Source organism: Echiichthys vipera (assembly GCF_963691815.1).
Source record: "Echiichthys vipera genome assembly, chromosome: 13".
In the NCBI taxonomy this organism is placed as follows: Eukaryota; Metazoa; Chordata; class Actinopteri; order Perciformes; family Trachinidae; genus Echiichthys; species Echiichthys vipera.
In genome coordinates, this window is record NC_139838.1 from 20,677,832 (window position 1) to 20,695,856 (window position 18,025).

The 18,025-nt window shown below is 40.5% G+C and overlaps 1 protein-coding gene across 1 annotated transcript; it reads left to right on the forward strand.

The window, feature by feature from the left end:
* The first annotated feature begins 400 nt into the window (after positions 1-400).
* cers2a (ceramide synthase 2a) lies at positions 401-13,556 on the forward strand. Its single transcript, XM_083926036.1, has 11 exons — positions 401-822; positions 6,580-6,753; positions 6,890-7,007; positions 7,228-7,346; positions 8,588-8,645; positions 8,915-8,965; positions 9,180-9,272; positions 10,045-10,173; positions 10,535-10,641; positions 11,475-11,628; positions 11,728-13,556. Exons 2-11 carry the CDS (start codon positions 6,581-6,583, stop codon positions 11,872-11,874), a joined length of 1,149 nt encoding a protein of 382 aa, XP_083782162.1. The 5' UTR covers positions 401-822; position 6,580; the 3' UTR covers positions 11,875-13,556.
* Positions 13,557-18,025: the final 4,469 nt, after the last annotated feature.

An 18,025-nucleotide genomic window follows, 5' to 3' on the forward strand; every position in this document is an offset into this window, starting at 1 on the left:
AGCTCTCCCCTAATGGGCAAAGGTATTGAAGGTAATTTAGGTTGCAACATCTCATCTTCAATCGCTTATCCGGGGTCGGGTCGCGGGGGCAGCAGCTTTAGCAGTGGACCCCAAACTTACCTTTCCCGGGCCACATTAACCAGCTCTAAAAATGGGGATCCCGAGGCGTTCCCAGGCCAGTGTGGAGATATAATTTCTCCACCTAGTCATACAGGCATACATTACACTTTAATGGTCAATATTATTTGCAAAATACGTCTGAGCACCATACTACTTGCTAAATACATTATGCACATACTTCTCCTTTTCAGCCTTCCTCTTGTGGCACTAACCACCTCTCATACATAGTAGAAGCTCACGTCACTTTAAATAGCCTGCCCCCCCTCCCCCCCTCAGCTAACACACTACCATAATATCCTCCAGATCACACCAATTGAACTATCCGGCTAAACGGCAACAAGCCGAGGCCCACGTACATTACTTTGACCGGGTGGGAAAGTGAAAAACCACGTTTTCTTTGTCCACGTTGGACCAGCTTTGTAAACACGACCAAAACAAGAGTTTTGTCGAGAAAGTGCGACACCGTTTGTTTTTGTTTTCAGAATGTGGCTAACCTGTGGTTAAGAGAGCAGAAGAAAAAAGGCGGAGTGTAGCTCATTGAACGATCAACAAGTTGAGGGTTTTTGATGGCGAGAACTACATGAAATCCCCTCCAGTGCAACAGGAACAGAGGACGAGCAGCAGCTGCAGTAGAGGAGACATTTTTAAGGGCGAACTACATTAACGTTACCTGCTGTCGGCGTACAGTTGGAGTGAAGAGAGGTAAGTTGGCTGCACCGTTAGCTAACGTTGCGTGATGGACGTGTCAGTTAGTTCGGTAAAAGCCTCGGTGTAGGCGGCTTCAAAGCCTCAAACAAGACACTTCTCCGGAGGCACACACACGTTGGGCTGCTATTTTTAGACAGAAACGGGAGAGTAGTGCTCCCGGGAGGATTTATTTGAAGTTTTAACCGGATAATTTAAACTTTGCTGACACGCTCCAACCGAAGCCCTCGCGGATTCAACCGTTAAGTGGACTGATTCAGCCGTTTGCAGCCGTTAAATAGACTGTTTCAGATTCAGCCGTTGGAAGCCGTTAAATGTACTGTTTCAGATTCAGCCGTTGGAAGCCGTTATATAGACTGTTTCGAATTCAGCCGTTAAATGGATCGTTGGAAGCCGTTACATTGACTGACTCGCTCATCAAAGTTTAGCTAGCTAACCGGCCTTTTGCTAGTTGTTTAATGTTTGTTTTAGGAAACACCGCGATAAGAGAAGGTCAAAAAAACTTCAAGCTTAACTTATCCAACAAAGCCCAACGGCCGCCCCCTGAGGAAAATCAACAGAAGTTGTTTCCAAACAGATAAATGCCGTTTATATTGCTTGCTTATGGAGTAACACATCATGAATACGCCAAAAAAGTTTTCTAACGTAAACTGGAGATGTCGGGATGCCCCCTGCTTTCTCTTATTACACGGGTGATAGAAAATAAGAGGTATAAGTGCCCCTCTGTAAGGCGTGTTAGCTAGTTATGTGATGGTAAAATGTGTTCAAAGCTCCATCGCACTGAGTCAGACAGTCTGTTCCGCTATGTCCGGGAGACTCCCCGCTTGCGCCATGCTTGCGCACGCAGCCACTCCCTGCAAGAGTTTACGTAAACAGCGTAGGACCTAAGAAGAAAATGATACCGCGGCCTCCAGCTTCACTGGGGCTGTTGGTGTCTAACGTTATTTTAGATATGAGTCATAAGCTTGTGTCAGTCAAGTCACTCTTATCTCATTAGTGTCCAAGGACTTTGCAGTCTGTATAACATGAGACAACCTCTGTCCTTCAAGGGTTTTTATCACAGAAAAACAATCCCATAAAAATATTCCACTGAAGTTCATTTAATGCCCTGAAGAGTGATGTTACTGCTGTATGATGTCCAAAATCTCTGCAGAAGGAGGTGGGGATAGCCAGTCTAAGTGTCACAAGGGTTTGAGACTTTAAAAGGGTCTCTAGGGGAGTCTTCTCCTAATTTTTGGGAGCATGTTGAAATCTGCTACATTGTTTACATCCATGTGCAAACTAAAATCCGCTTTTCATGTATATTTTTTGCATGTCTTGGCTCATAATCACCACCTGTACTCATTATAGTATTAAATTATTGTTAGAAATGTATACTGCATCACCCCATGCTCAAAACTACAGGGCTGTTTATTGGTAAGAATTTGGCGATAGGATTCAAATCGTAATCCAGGACTTATGATTCAATATATTGCCATACTTTAAAGAAGATGATATTTTCACACCAAATATCTAATTTTAGGATAACTGTCAGGAAGGCACACGCCATTATATGGATATGTTGAAGCATATAGTGGTGTGTTGACGTTCATTAATTCTCCACTCTAGCGTTGAGAGCCCGCTACAGCCTCTTAAAAACAGTAATGTTAGCTGAGATAAAAAACATAGTATTGTTACACTCAAGTCTATCACACTTTAGTACTCCCCCTTTAAACTGTGGAGTTAGTAAAAAAGTGCAGGTGTAGGACCAACAGGCTCAAGAACGCCTTTGTCCCTCAGGCCATCACACTCTACAACTCCTCACTCTGGGGGAGGAGGAAACAAGGAGGACAGAAGGAGTGGGAGCCGCTCACTGTGCAATTAATAATATACTCTTACATACCTGGACACGTATCTTCTTTTCTTTGTGCAATAACCTTATCCACCACTTAAGTGCAATAATTTAATCTTACTGCTCATTTCTGTCGTATACAGTCATACATATTTTATCTTATACATTTCCTCTACATTTAACTTAACTGACCAAGAGTTTATTGTTTACTGTATATATACTCTCTGTATCTATTTAGCTAAGAGTTTATTGGTTATCCTATACTGTATTTTTTATACCTCCCTTGTGTTTTTTAAGCTGCTGGGAATTCAATTTCCTTGCGGGAGTCATCCCAAAGGGACCAATTAAGAGAAGTCTAAGTCTAAAACAAAGTGAGCATTTAGGATGTATTAAGTTGCATCAAGGAAAGCGTAGGATCTGGTGTTTTTGGAGCTGAACCCATATTAGGGACTAAAAATCAGGATAAGTCTGCTCAATATAGTCCTTTAGCTTTATAGAAGTACAATATAAAACCCCGGGATTACATCTAAGTGGGTTAAAAGAAAACAAATGACACCTCAGAAAGAGCAACAAAGGGGGGGGGGGGGGGTCCTTTTATATAAAACAAACAGACATACAATATATGTATAAGCAGCGTACACAGAAATTAATACTATTACAATAATATGAAACAATACCAAGTGTACAGATTAGAGATAACTTTTAATCAGGAACAGGACAGATTATAATGCACAAATGAGGCCAGGATACCATTCATGCAGGGTTAAAAGAGGCAACAGACGTTAAGATAGGTTGAAGTAGTAATTATTATACACAAGGGTGGACTCTAGATAGTCAGACAGCAGTAAGGACGGTAGTAACTGTCTTTCTAGTACAACATGATGTTGCTGAGCTGTGAAGGAGTGAGCTGTGAATTGACATTTAAAATTAAGTGAAGGTGAGGTCACTTTTCTTGGTGCCTATCCAAGAACACCACCCCTGTTGAAACCATTGGTGTCAGAGTGGCACAGTGCACTTTGGTCTTTCCAAACACTGTCATGTAGTTGGAAATGTGCATGCTCCAGCTGAGTGGCCGGTGATGATACAAGATTAAATGATAAAGCAATGCCACAGAACAGATTGAGGATAATAGTATTGCTAAACTAAATAATACAGACAACAGTAATATATCAACAAATACAGTTAGCCTACTGGTCTTTCTTGTTTGCTACAGTTGCTACTGGATGATCAGTCAACATAGGTTCTCTAACTAAATTAAATGCAAATATACTTTTAGCTTGCAGCAGTTACACCTGCTGAACCTCCGGTGCCAGACCTGTTCTTCTGCCAACTGTTAGTAAACTCTTGAGAGAGTAGAAACTATAGTGTGAAACCCTTTTTTTTAAAAACAAAAAAACAAACACGTATCAGGCTGCAGCTGTCAATTACCTGTCAGACATGAAGCTCTAGGGACAGATATTTACTACATCTAACCTTTGAACACTTCTGGTTGATTACAAGTTTAGGAATCTTCATCTGCTGTCACATTCAATAAAAGTGAGCTTTTTTTAGTTTAGATCAGCTACAGAAAATAAATACTTTGCGATGAACAAAGTTGCATGACACCTGAGAGCTTCTGTTGCCCCAAGGTTGGTTTCCAGTTCCCCTTGGTAAACAGAAAACCTGTCAGTTTTCACCTAAATCCCATAATTCACTCCAGAAATGAATACTAAACTACTCTGTGTATTGTTTGTATTCTGTTTGAAGCATTCAAAAGACATAACATGATCTGTGGTCAGCTTAGCGTAATGGTGGACACATAAGATCAGTGTTGTGGAGTAAAAAATAAGAGCTTATTATGGTAGTTTGCAGACATGAGATGTGGCGGACAGGAGTCAGTGGGTTCACTAACATCCCCACACTGATTAACTTTAAAAAGATAGATTGATTTTTCACTGCTGTTGTCTCAAGGTGAGGAGACCCTGTTGAAGTGAAACTCCCCTGCGAACAAAAGCACCCTACATGGGTTACTGTGCGTTCATAGTTAGCTTGTAACGGGTTAAAGTCCACTCAGTCCTCATTCCCTCATTCAGAAAGAACCTTGACTGAAAGGTGCAGCACCAATATGAGGTAATCTGAGGATCAGACTCAAAATCAGCTGATCCAGTGTTGCAGTAATCCACAGGTGACTTTGTGTTCTTTTGAGCAGTTGCCAGTGATGATAGCGATGCTAATGCCATCTCAGGACGTTTGACTGCAGATCCTGTTGCTGTTTCTGCGCTCTAATAACAAAGCAGTCAGAATGTCTGTGAGGCTTCACTTAGTCATTGCCGGGCTTTTGACTAAATGATAATATTTGTTTAAGCACTAAGCCTGAAATACAGCTGAGCTGAGGCTGATGGGAAGGTCATTAATTTTGCAGATATTTGGTCATGAATCAAAGTATTTGGCAAACTTTGGTGGCACAGTGGTTATATGTAAAGAGGCTGAAGGTCCTCGAAGCAGCGGGTTCGGGTTCAACTCCATGCCCCCCCTCCTCTCTCTCTCTTTCTCTCTCCATTTCCTGTCTGTCCTATATAATAAAGGCTTGGAAAACTGCCAAAATACAATCTTTCCCAAAAAAAGTAACACATTTCAATTAAAAACCTAAAATGTCAATAGACAATAGGTAATCGATGAATAGTTAGATAATTGAAGTCACTAGAATATATCTTCTTGGGACCTTGAAGCTTGTTTCATGGCCATTTATCCAACACTTTTCAAAGAATTGCCCTCATGGGGTTCACCAACATCAGTCCTCGTCTGAGGAACACAAATGTCTGTACAAAATTTCATGGCAATCCTTCCACTAGTTGCTGAGATGTAAAAATAACCATGTCTTAGCACCACATAGAAAAAAACGCCACACTGAGTGCTACAACACTGTATTGATGTCTTCACAGGTCTAAAAATCAATCAGACAGACTGAGAAAGTGGCTCACGTCAGTATATTGCTCAGATGTTTGTGTTGGCTTTGAGTGTCAAATCAATTATTTTACAACACAGTTATTGGTTCATGAAACGCTCTGTGGTTTAAGACCAAAATTAGTCTTTGATGTGCTGCAACGTTACGAATCGTCCAGACCTCTCAGGTCGTCTGGAACAGGTCGGCCTACTTTCTTCACCTGAGTCAAAATTATGAATTACTAATCTAGAGTAAGAACATTCAGTTTTTACGCACCACATATTTGGAACAAACACATTTTTAGCTTAGATTTTTCATTGTACTGATGGCTTTTCCTTTTCTCTTTATTGCCTTGTGTCCTTTACATCTCGTCTTGAGATCTTTTTTATGTCTCTTTGAATTTATGTTTTTAAAGGTTCTATTAAAATAATCTTGCCTTCTGTAGTTAACGTCAAGATTAATGTAGCATATAAATGTCTGAAATATTGAATGTCGTGTCAGCTGTTCAGTCACTAGTATTGAGTAAACTATTCAGCGTTCATTACATAGAGAGTAGAGGTTGCGTGATTTCGAGTAAATTAGGTCATCCGGCTGCAGAAATAGTTTTTCAAGGAATGGAAATTTGTGCAGTTCAAGTTAGCGCTTCAAATGAATTCTCTTAGGTTTTCTGATTGCATTGTGTGCATCACAGCAAAATTCTCCCTTCATCGTTCCTCTTCATCTTGAACAGGAAGTGCCCAGACACGGCGTCTGTTGCAGATGCCCATTGAGATTAATCACTTCCAATCAATACTAATTCCTCTCAGCCCTCTCCATTTCCTCTCCTTCCTCCCAGGATATTGTCACAGCTGAGTGAGTTGTGAAATTGATCTAATAGAAAATGTGAACGGACATCACAGAGCAGTCAAAACCTTCTTTTTATTACCTGTCTTAATTTCCTTCCACATGATACCAAAAAAAACCCCCACAAATCCTTTTCTCCCTCCATTTCCTCTTGCAGGATGTTGTCTCGGTTGAGAGAGCAGATATGGGCCGACTGGATTTGGTTTCCTGAAGGCCACGGCTGGGGTGACCTGAAGGACCACGATGGCGAAGTTTTCCCTAAAACACAAGACCTCTGGGCTACCATACCCATCGCTTTCTGCTTTCTGGTCATCAGACAGATCTTTGAGAGGTGAGCAATCCCAAGCAGACTGTTTATGTTTTGCCACAGTGTCATTTGCCTCTTAATCTGTCTCTAGCTGTCTGATCCGAAAGTTTCTTCCTTACAAATGTGACATGATGTTTTATTAGTGATTTCGTCTTTCCAGGACAGTAGCAACTCCCGTCGCCTCTCTGTTGGGAGTGAGTGACAAGCAGCGTGTGCATGTGTCTCCAAATCCCCTCCTGGAGTCCTATTTCCGCAGTACATCAAAGCATCCCACACAGGTAATCATCCTGCATACTTAACCAGCACTGCTTCATGCATATTGTGTGTTCTTTGGCAATAGCACAGCTTGAGCCTGATGCAAGAATTCAGGGATTTGTTTTTTAGGTGTAAATAGACGAGAATTACAACAAGATAGAAATAGCCAGTCATCATTTTACAACTCCAGATATTAATGACAGTTCTGACTCTTCTGTTTCCTTGTCTTGCTTTTGTTGTTAGAGCACCATAGAGAGTTTAAGTAAACAGGCGGGCTGTTCAGTGCGACAGGTCCAGAGGTGGTTCAGGCGGCGGAGAAACCAGGAGCGACCCAACAAGCTCAAAAAGTTTCGGGAAGCAAGGTAGATAAACATCTTCAGCCGGGCATCAAATTTAACCCCAACCCATGTTCTGTCTTTCAACCTAACCTGTCTTCTTTTAATAACCTGCATTGAATCATAAAGTAGATGTAAAGGATTTTTTTTCGTGATTTGCTTAGATGCAGCAGTAACAGTCACAAGAGAATAGGCTTATTATGTTTTCAAGGTTAGGGGCTTGAATTTGAATATACTCCTTGAAAAAAATATTGATTTTCAACATAATTTGGTGTTTCGTCTACACAATGGCTCCAGTAATATTTGAAATGAAACAATCCCGTCATCGTGTTTTTGTTGTCTCCTGGCGTCTCGCAACAGACGCGAACCAGAGCTAGATTGACTGGGCAGGGCATGGGCGGCAAAAGAAGGCGGACATTTTTTTCACTCCGTAGTGTCACGAGGGCGAACATCCGTTCTCAGAATGCGCGCCCTCTGACTTATCGCATTTATAATAACAGTTTAGATGTGTTGATAAAGTCTTTGAGAGTCTGTAGAGCTCTGGTTTTGGCACCATGAACCTTTGGTACCTGCAGATTTGCTGTTGTAAATGCCAGATTCTTTAAAGCACTGTTTCAAGTTAGATGTCAGTGGTCATGAGGTGATTAACGGAAAGATATGCTATCTATACTTCGCTCTAATCTCTACATTATTCTTGTGAATTAGAAAACAATAACCATATACCTGTTAAAATAATTAAACTGGATCAATCAGAGAAGGAAAAATGACTCCCTGGCTAACTGTTCAGTGGAAAATTGAGTGTGCTGAGTGTTTTGTTGTTTTAGCGTTGGTGCTAGTTTGTATAACAAAACATCAAAAACAAATTTAAGTGTTTGATGGTGCACTGATGGCTATTGCATCATCAGTGTTTTGGCTTTGGCTTCCTGACATATCACACCCACACACAAGTGTTTCACAAAAGCTGTTGCAAAACAAGGATCGGAGGATTCATACTGTACGTTCAAGTAGAAAAATGCTGTAAAACTCATTGAAGGTAATCCAGAGGTTTTCCTTCAGCTGAGTTGAGGTTTAAACTCCACTGACACAGGTGCTTGTGATTTTATGATTTTGTCTGTGATATGTTAGTCAGTTGGAACATTTTTTTTTCATCTGTGCATCTTAACCACAAAAGCTGTGTGCCACCGTTTGAACATTGAGTCAAGGCAGGATGTTATTTTTGTGCCGTCTGTAACGGTGTTTAACTGAGGCCGCTGTGTATTCTCTTACAGTTGGAGATTTACCTTTTACGTTCTTGCTTTCTTTGCTGGCCTGGCAGTCCTCGTTGACGTGAGTACTCTTACAGAAACTGGTCGCAGCTCATAGTGGTAATCACTACATGTGTCATTTTGTGAAAATTTACATGTTACACACGCTTGTCAAAAGTACAGAAATGTAGGAACTTTTAATTTGGCCATTGTAACCTTAGTGGATGAACTGTCGGATGTCACACATATTGTTTTCATCTTTGTTTTCGTTTGGTGTTTGTGCATGAGAGCTTGTGGTGCTGTGTGGGACTCTTAAACCCTCATTAATATTGAGTATCCATCTCTCCTCAGAAACCATGGTTCTATGATATGGAGCAGATGTGGGATGGTTTCCCGAAAATGGTATCAGAACTATAACCACTACTCTCTCCTTCATTAAGTTTAGATTTGTATATTTTCTTTTTGTATTTAAACAAACTGTCACATCATTTTGGTATGCTGAAAGTATAAAAAGTGCAGAAACTGACTCTTGTTTGCCAAATTAGTAACTAACGAATAGGTAAAATACACAGTGGCATGTTTTTCTAACTGCTTTTTTCTTCCTCTGTTCTTCCAGCCACTGTTGCCTTCACAGTACTGGTACTACATGATCGAACTAGGCTTTTATGTCTCGCTGCTTTTTAGCATAGCATCAGATGTCAAACGTAAGGTAAGTGAGTTATCTCCTTAACCTTGTTATCCTGTGTGTGCACTATAAAACCCCTCAGAAACCTTCCATCAGGCGAGATCGCTCACAGAGCATGAAATAATGAGAATGATGTTGGTAGTGTATTTTGAGGTTTGGCTATTGATTTTCCCGTTAAGATATCCTGACTTTATGCACTATTATTGAGTGGAGCTGTCGGCTTGTAGAATGCCATTAAAGATAATGTTCAGCTCCACTCGTACCTTTCACTTGTCAGTTGGGTAAAGTCAGAGTGAGGGACAACAAATTAAACCGTCTCTCCAGTCAGGGGGATGCAGCAGGTTAATGTGTGACCTGAACTCTGTGGAAAATCACACTGTGGAGAGACAGACTGACCGTTTGTCCACAGGTCTAAACGTGGACCTTTGAGCGTGCCACCTCTGTGCCAACTCTTGGTTTATAACTCAAGTTGCAATGGGCTAATCTTTAAAACTAAAAACAACCTTTTTTCTGGACTTTTCCACAGATCCTCTGTGTTGAAATCAGCCACTCTGATTTATTTTGTAACTTTTTGTTAAGTTCCCTTTTTTTGCTTCTGTGTATGGATTTAGTTTCTCTTTATACGAAGCTGCAAAACCATATAATCCACCATGTGCCATGAGTTAATCATTTGTAAATCCATCATCAATCACACTGTCCATTAGTGACCGATCTTTACAGTCCGATCAATAAGTGACCCGACGTTTTTTATTTTGTTTTCACACCATCTCTTTCTGTCCCTTTTTTTTCTCTGCAGGATTTCAAAGAGCAGATAATTCACCATATAGCCACTATTTCCCTCATCAGTTTCTCCTGGCTGGTCAACTACATCCGGGCAGGGACTTTGATCATGTTAGTGCATGATGCCTCCGACCCTTTAATGGAGGTAAGACAACGTGTTAATATGGCAGAAAAAAGGCTTAACTGATTAAAAATGGGTTTTAATGCATTTTCATTTTACATATATGAATTAGCTCTTGGTGTTAAGAAAAATAATAATACACTGTCAGTTGTTAAATACCAATAACATGGATTGTGACCTTTTTAACAAATCGAATTACAATTGCAGAGTATACATCATTAGAGCAACAATGTGTTGCTCTCCTTCCAGCCTTTATAACATGTAGCATTACTGAACAGCTTAATGTTAATGTTGAGGTCAGAACACCTCACACAGTTCACTGTCTGCCCTCTAGAGGAGAATACATGAAAAGGTGAAACTCTGATTTTTCTGTCTTTCTTCTCAGTTAGCCAAAATGTTCAACTACGCAGGTTGGAGGAATACCTGCAACTTCTTCTTCACCACGTTCGCTGGAGTTTTCATGGTCACCCGCCTCGTAATCCTTCCCTTCTGGTAAAAACAATGTGACAACAGATTAACTGTAATTGGTCACTGATTTTACTGCCTGACTGGAACTGACACTGTTACATATTTTATAAAAGCCCAGTACGTGTTGTAAAGCCTTTACAAGGCATCCATGTAGTTATGGACATTTTTAGTTTGTGTATAAAAAAAATGACAGACATTTGAAAAAGGTTTACATAAGTTCGAAAAGGTTCTTGTATTTGGCACAGGTGTAAAGGTTGGCAAAGGAAAGGCAAAAGAGGAGAAGATGTGATAAAGGCTTTTAACATAAAAATCTGTGTAGGCAAAGTCTGATACAGTTTATTCCTCTGCCATAGATCTTACATGTTGTCCAAAAACTATTAATTATGATGAACATGTTACAGCACTGTAGCTTGTTTTGAGTCCACACACATTGCATCAAATATGTAGCTGAAAATAGCCCCCAACAAATGCACTATTCACTCCTCTTGGACTCACATCAGCTAAAAACTACAATACCTGGCTGCTTAAAAGTTTCTAAGCCTCATTCAAAATATATTTCTAACCCTTTTTAGGGCTGAAAATACCAGCAACATCCTTTTAGATATTGCAGTTTCTGCTTCTACTACTGCAAATGTCATAATGCCATAAAGTCTGGTTGCATGTCACCCACCTCTCTTTAAAAGCAACAAATTAAATTAGAAAACAAAAACACAATCTTAGGTGGGAGGATGCAATTAAATGCTAAATGTAACAGCAGGCACATTGTGTACAGCTCTGGCGCCTCTCAATGGGCTTTTGATGGTGACTGTAGGTGGCTCTGACTGGACTCTCTGTTCTGCCTTTGTCTTCTCGTCCAGGATCATATATACGACGTGGGTGTACCCCCTGACCCTCTACCCCCCCTTCCTCGGCTTCTACTTCTTCAACGGGCTAATGTTTGTGCTGCAGGCTCTGCACATCTTCTGGGCCGTCCTCATCTTGCGCATGGCCGTCAAATTCCTGCCAGGCAATGTATGAACCGCCACTTTGAATTTTCCACATCTGACCACATAACACCTTCACCTCAAACCAGTAACTGTACGAATGTCATGTCTCGTTTTTACGCAATAGCACATTGTTGACGACGAGCGGAGCGACAAAGATGAGACAGAGTCAGAAGATGAAGACGATGGAGGCGAGAAGAGGGGAAAGTTTAAGAACGGCCATGTGCAGAATGGCCACACGCCCCATAACAACAACCACAGTAAGGCGGACTGATGGGACTGAGAGAGCTGGAGATGGGGCTGTGTGAGGAGTGACGATGGGCCGTCACATGTGGCCATCACCTGAAAGCCAAAGAACAGGAGTGTGGCATGTTGAAAGGGGCAACAGGCGGCAGCAGCACACACACACACACACACACACACACACATACACACACATACATATATATATACATACTCATAGCTTTACCCACTTCTCTGAAACCCTGGTAGTCCAAAGTGGGAAATTTCACTTCTCTATGGAATACATTAAATTAAATGGAGAGAGGAAGGCTGCGGTGTAGAACCACAATGATCTGCTTAGTGTCTAAGCAGCAGAGTGTTTCTCATTACACGCATCTTCTCTCTTCTCTACTTTCTAATCTCTTTTGCTTCTTGCTGAGATTTTTGTGCTGTTGATCGAGTTGCCACATACCAAATCTGCCTGCTTGTAGCTTTACGTTTTGTTCCTGGGAGTGTTTTAAAGAGATCCTGTGGTCACGACGGGTACTCCCTTCCTGCGCAGTCAGTTAAAACCCTTCCAAGAATTTCTGCCCTTTAAACTTGACTGATTTTTGCTCAAAAAAACACACTGAAGTCTGTGACATGGTGAGGAGCACCAAGGTGAATACTGTCTTTCCATGGACCATAACCTAATTTAAGGTATTTACTGAAGTATCAGTTAATAATAAATTTGTGCGAGTGAGTTATTGCAGGTGCCAGTTTGTCACTCCCTAAAATATATTTGTTCCAATAATCTTGAAAACAAAACTAATTGGAGGTAAATAATGTTATTTTTAACAGTCTGAAAAAAGTGCAAGGAGGTGCTACATTATGCTACCTGTGTTGAAATGTGCCTTGTGTGGAAGTTTGTCTTAAATGCTTTGCCTTTTTGGGAAGCAGAATGCACAGAGATCATTTTAAATGTTTTGTTTATGTTGAATATCTTTTTATTTGTATGATTTTATTTTGCTTTAGGTTTTATTTGTTTTCCGGTCCAGTCAACGGTTCAAGTTTGGGAGCAATTTGTTTGAGTGTAACCCAAACCAATCAGTAACTGTTTATGAATTCTTTATGGGCTGGAAGAGTCAATAGCATTTCCATTCAGTGTTGTTTTCCAGCATTGACTAATTTAATTTTTTTTGTTCACGTTTATTTTTATTATTATCTACCCAAGAACTTCCACGTCATCAGTGTTTTGGTTCGTTTTGTTCAAAGAAGTAAATAAGTTTAATGAAACCTTAAGTACAGAGGTAAAAATGAAACACCAAAGTATGGTTTACATTTTGTACTACCTTGTCATTTACAAGTGCCTTCATCATTTCAAGTGTTAATTGTAAAAAGAAATGTTATTTCTCTCCCTTTTGTCTTTATTTCTGCTGATTTTGTGCCCTATCACATCTGACACTTTGTGCACTATAACGCTCTGGGCCTCTAACTTTCCTGCCTTGGCTCATAACGACCAATCGCTGCAGCTCCCGCTAAAGAGCGTTGCTTCTACAGAAAAGGTTTTTATTATGCATTATGTGTGGCTGAGATGTAAAATCATAATGACGATGATGATAAAGATAATTGTGAATAACTATTCGGTCTTTTTTTACAGTTTTCTTCCTTTAATCTTTTAAGTTCTATGTAAATAAAGTTCACACCAACAAATAAGTGTAAACAACAGAGTAGAAAGAAAACTATAATCAAATATGACTGACAAAATAGCTTTCTAAGGTTTTGGCTGAAAATGATGAGTTGATTAATCGAGAAGTCGATCAACAGAATATTTCTTATTTGATAATAAACTAAAAGTGCTGTCCTTTAAATGAACTGTGTTTTTTTTAACCAATTAATTAACTGAGAAAATAATGAATAGATAATGAAAGTGACTTAATGGCATTCTCTAAAGTCTTAATTCCCCTTAATAATGAAGGAGATGCAATCTTTGGCAACAACTAAAATAACACCTTAAGTGGTGATTTCATCATTTATTCATCTGTTGGTTGTTTTTCTATTAAATTAATTGTTTAGCCTTTAAACTGTTGGGAAGTAGAGCAACAAATGTTTCTCAAATTGCTTGTTTTGTTTGATCAACAGTCAACACAAAGACTTCAATTCACAATCATATCAAGGTGTAGATCCAGAATTAGACGTTTTCGGTCAATGTCAGCCCAGTTTATTCTCCACAGCTTGTTTAATCACCCTCTCTCTCAGTGTACGCATATGTTTAATATATTTTCACCACTCTAACTTATTTAAGTTTACGCAGGGGGAACTGAAGCTGCTCTATGCTCTCATCAAAGCCACCAGACTCCATTGACAAAAACAGTCATTTTACCTCACAGAACACTGCCACTGCCTGATCGGTCACTTGCTGGTGTTATTGTGTGACTTTGGTTTTTTAAAAGGTAAGGAACTACAACATATCAAAACTAAGAAACTGTTTTAGCTAGCTAGCTTTGACGAGAGCATAGATAACAACTTCAGTTCCCCTCATCGGAACTTGTGAACGGTGAAAATATTCTAAATACAGTGTACTCTTAAACTGAAATGTAGTTTAATGGACGTTTTTAGGTGGCAAAAATACATTTAGCTGCTGCCCCAGTCCACAGCAGTACATTTACTTAGCTTCCTTTAAACTCCTTGTGAACGCATCTTTGTGTCATTTGATTGGTTTTTCTAATTCCCTCTGAAATTTTGAGGACAAGAATTAATTTGTGATTAAGAGAGTCTGTAGTCCTTTCTTGGGACTAAACAAACAGAAGGCTCCACTCTAGAGGAGCTGCGAAAACATAATGTGCCTCTCACTGGTGACACCAACATCTTGGAGATATTCAGTCGCTGCAGAAGTGGAGCAAACACAGCCTGGCATGAGCACCACCCGTCGGTCTTTGGTTCTGCTGATGTAGAGTAGACCTGAAGGCACCATGGAGCTATTACAATATCAGATGGCGCTGCATAGTGGTGACACAGCAGCACCTGGCTGGCACACTTTTGAGTCAAAGTCAAAGTCGGCTTCATTGTCAAATCTTCACATGAAGAAGACATACAAGGAATCTAAATTTTGTTTTTCACTATCCCATGCATAGACTAGACAAGACAAAGGCAGGATACAATTAGTAAAGTAGCAAGACACAATGGTAAGTGACATAACATGAATAATCTAACTGCTATAGTAACAGCAAAACAATACAAAAATAATAAAGTGCAGATGTTGGCATTATAGTGCAAAAACGATTGATAGCAGCAGGTCCATATGGGCAAATTGCATAGTCATTTTCTGTGTTGAGTGGCAGACTATTGCCAAAAACTCTCAGAAGTTTTTTTTTTTATAATCATCTCAGAGTAAAAGTCTTCACCGAGCCTGAAAGTTTGAGAGTTGATCAAGTTATTTTTCCATCCTGTCTGCTTCCCCCTTCCTCTGCCACTTTCCCCTACCTGCAGTAATTTGGCTGCAGCCTAAAAGGCCTTCTTGGCTAATTACATATGTAGTGGGATCACTTTACCTTGGGGCCCCGAGGTTCAGCCTCCACACTGTTCTCGTCACTGGCAGCCTCACTGTAACAATCTCCATTTTAAAGCGGCGGGGTCAATTTCCACCCTGCTCTTGCATCTGGCTTTGTAATTTAATTGCCAATGCGTCTCCTGTTTCTGCTGCTCCAGCGTCTGGGCTCTCCTTAACACGCCCCCTTCTGTGTCCAGTCTTAGTCCTTCTCTTTAAATCTTTGCCTTTCCTTTCACATCACCTTCCTCTGTTGGCTGTTCAGCCGTGTGTAATGAATAAGCTCAGTGTCGCCCCAAGGTGCTTGAGTTATTGTGGTGTGAAGTCTGACTGGTGACAGCGACGGAGGTCCCTGTGACAGGAGAACAAAAGCGGTGGGGTGTTTGATTCACTTGTGAACTGTGTAGACCCATATTCAATTCCTGCTTAAGTATTAATAAAGGCTTTACACGCCAGGGGGAGGTCGCAAGGTGCAAGTGTATGCCTGTGTTGTCTTGCACGTGTATGCATGTGTGTGGGCAGGAAGCTAATTTGTGGGCTGCTCATTTTTCCTGTGATGATCATTAGAAGAGGGGGCAGTTAAGACTTCTGGTAACAGATGACTGTCTTATGTGACTCGGGTTATAAGGAACCTCAGAGGGAGCCGGGGCAGAGATGCTATGAAAGCTTTTCAAAGGTTTGGATGGGTGGTGGAAAGACTGCAGCCACAAACACCTGATGATGATGCAGAATGGTGAGTTTGAAATCATATGTATATGTATCTTCAGTTTGTTGTCAGCTTTTACAGTGATTAAGGTGAGACACTACAGGCGAAAGTGTTATTTCACAGATTGATGTTATGCAGTTACATGTTTTACACTATACTCGCTCACTTTAAAACATAAACAAGGCTATCCCATGTGGTAATGGCAAATGTTTCTCTAAACAGGTTTAAAGAATATAAGCAACAACTGTCTCTTCCCATAAAGTTGTGATAACGTAGTGACCTGAAAGGCTTGGCTATATTCCTCTAAATAACAATGAGTAAATATCTCAGAATCTTGTCCAACATAAAACTAGTGGAGCTGAAAAGATTAGCGGATCATGGCAAATGAACAGAAAGTTATTCAGCACTTATCTTGATAATTTAAATTATTCAAAAATATCAAACATTCTCTGATTCCAGCTTTGAAGAAAAGAAAAGATTGTCTGCACTTTTTTATCCCATAATATTCCAAATATCTTTGGACTGTTGGTCACACAAGATGATTGTCAATTTAAAGACAATACTTTGGCTTTCCAGGATGTTGTGATGGTGAGAGGGAGAGAGGGTGAGGGGTGACATGCAACAAAAGTGCCCAGAATCAAACCAGGGACACTTCAGTTTCGTGGTATGCATCTTAAACACTAGTCCACCAGGATGCTGAAGACCATGCTTTATGTCTCTGTATTCAGAAGCTGCCTGTAATCTCTTTAATCTTTGTCCGTCTTTGTTTCCGGCATCATTTCAGTCATCACCACCATCTCACAAGGACATGACCACACGCCTGTGCCGCTCCTAGAGTGCTGGTGCTGAACTGACACTTTTAGGAAGAAGTCCTCATCGCCCACATGGACCGGCCTTCTCACCCCACGCCGCAGTTTGAGGTGGACGTAGACCTGGGCTTCGCTCTCTTCTTCCTCTGTCTCCTGTGTTTCTTCCTGCTTGTGACGGTGGTGCGATGTGCCCAGACTGTAATGGATCCTTACGGCTCCATCTCCACCTCCACCTACCAGGAGGAGCAGATCACCTGAGAGAGAGAGGGAGAGAGGAGGGTGGAATCAAGTCAGTTACAGGACAGGAAATGAAGCACTGCTGTATTAATATATATTATTATATATATTTTAGACCGTGCAGCTTTAAATGGATATGAAGTCATCACATACAGGAGTCAGGCCACTTCTGAACCAAAAGGAGTCATCATTACACTCTCACGAAAGTCACAAGACATATCAGGTTGTGCGTGAGTGTTTCTGTCTACAATACATTTCAAATACCCCATGGGTACCGAGCGCACTCCCAGGGGCCCCAGGCCTGACTCACGTCAAAGAGCTCAGTTAAAAAATAACGTCCTTATCCCCATTATTTGCTCCCGATAATGGTCTGTTGATATTAACCAATCGTAGGAGCTCTCATCTGTTAATTCTTGTGTATTTCTTTATTTTTTCATGTATAATAAAGCTGTATGTTAGGTTACAAAAACAAAAAGTCGACATAAAAGATAGTAATTACGTGCATGTGACCAGGGGCCTCATTGTCTCATAATCTCTCCATTGAATAGCGTGTTAATGCAGCAGCAACTACATCCTCCTCCTCCTCAGTGAAAGTCTCCTGGCTGCTACTCTTACAGATCCATATTCGGTTGATATGTAAAAATGGCTTCTTCACTTTATACACATCGCAAAAATAGAAAATAGAAAACTATCATTACAATTAAATCCTTGATATAATTGTTTTTATATCCCCTTGGTTCAGGGGCGGGGGTAGAGGATGAGGCACTGCAGAAAGGAGGCAGGAATTTTTATTTCATTTATCCATTTTATTGTTGCTGTTGTCGTTTTGTTCAAATTTATTCCGTTGTTTGTTTTGTTTTATTGTTTTCTCTTGTAGTTGATCGCTAGTTTTGCATGTATGTACAATTGCTCTTAAATGTACATT

Coding starts and splice junctions, on each gene's coding strand:
- cers2a (XM_083926036.1), top strand. CDS start 6,581: ATGTTGTCTCGGTTGAGAGAGCAGATATGGGCCGACTGGATTTGGTTT. Junction 8,646..8,914: donor GCCTGGCAGTCCTCGTTGAC/GTGAGTACTCTT, acceptor ATCTCTCCTCAG/AAACCATGGTTCTATGATAT. Junction 11,629..11,727: donor TCAAATTCCTGCCAGGCAAT/GTATGAACCGCC, acceptor TTTACGCAATAG/CACATTGTTGACGACGAGCG.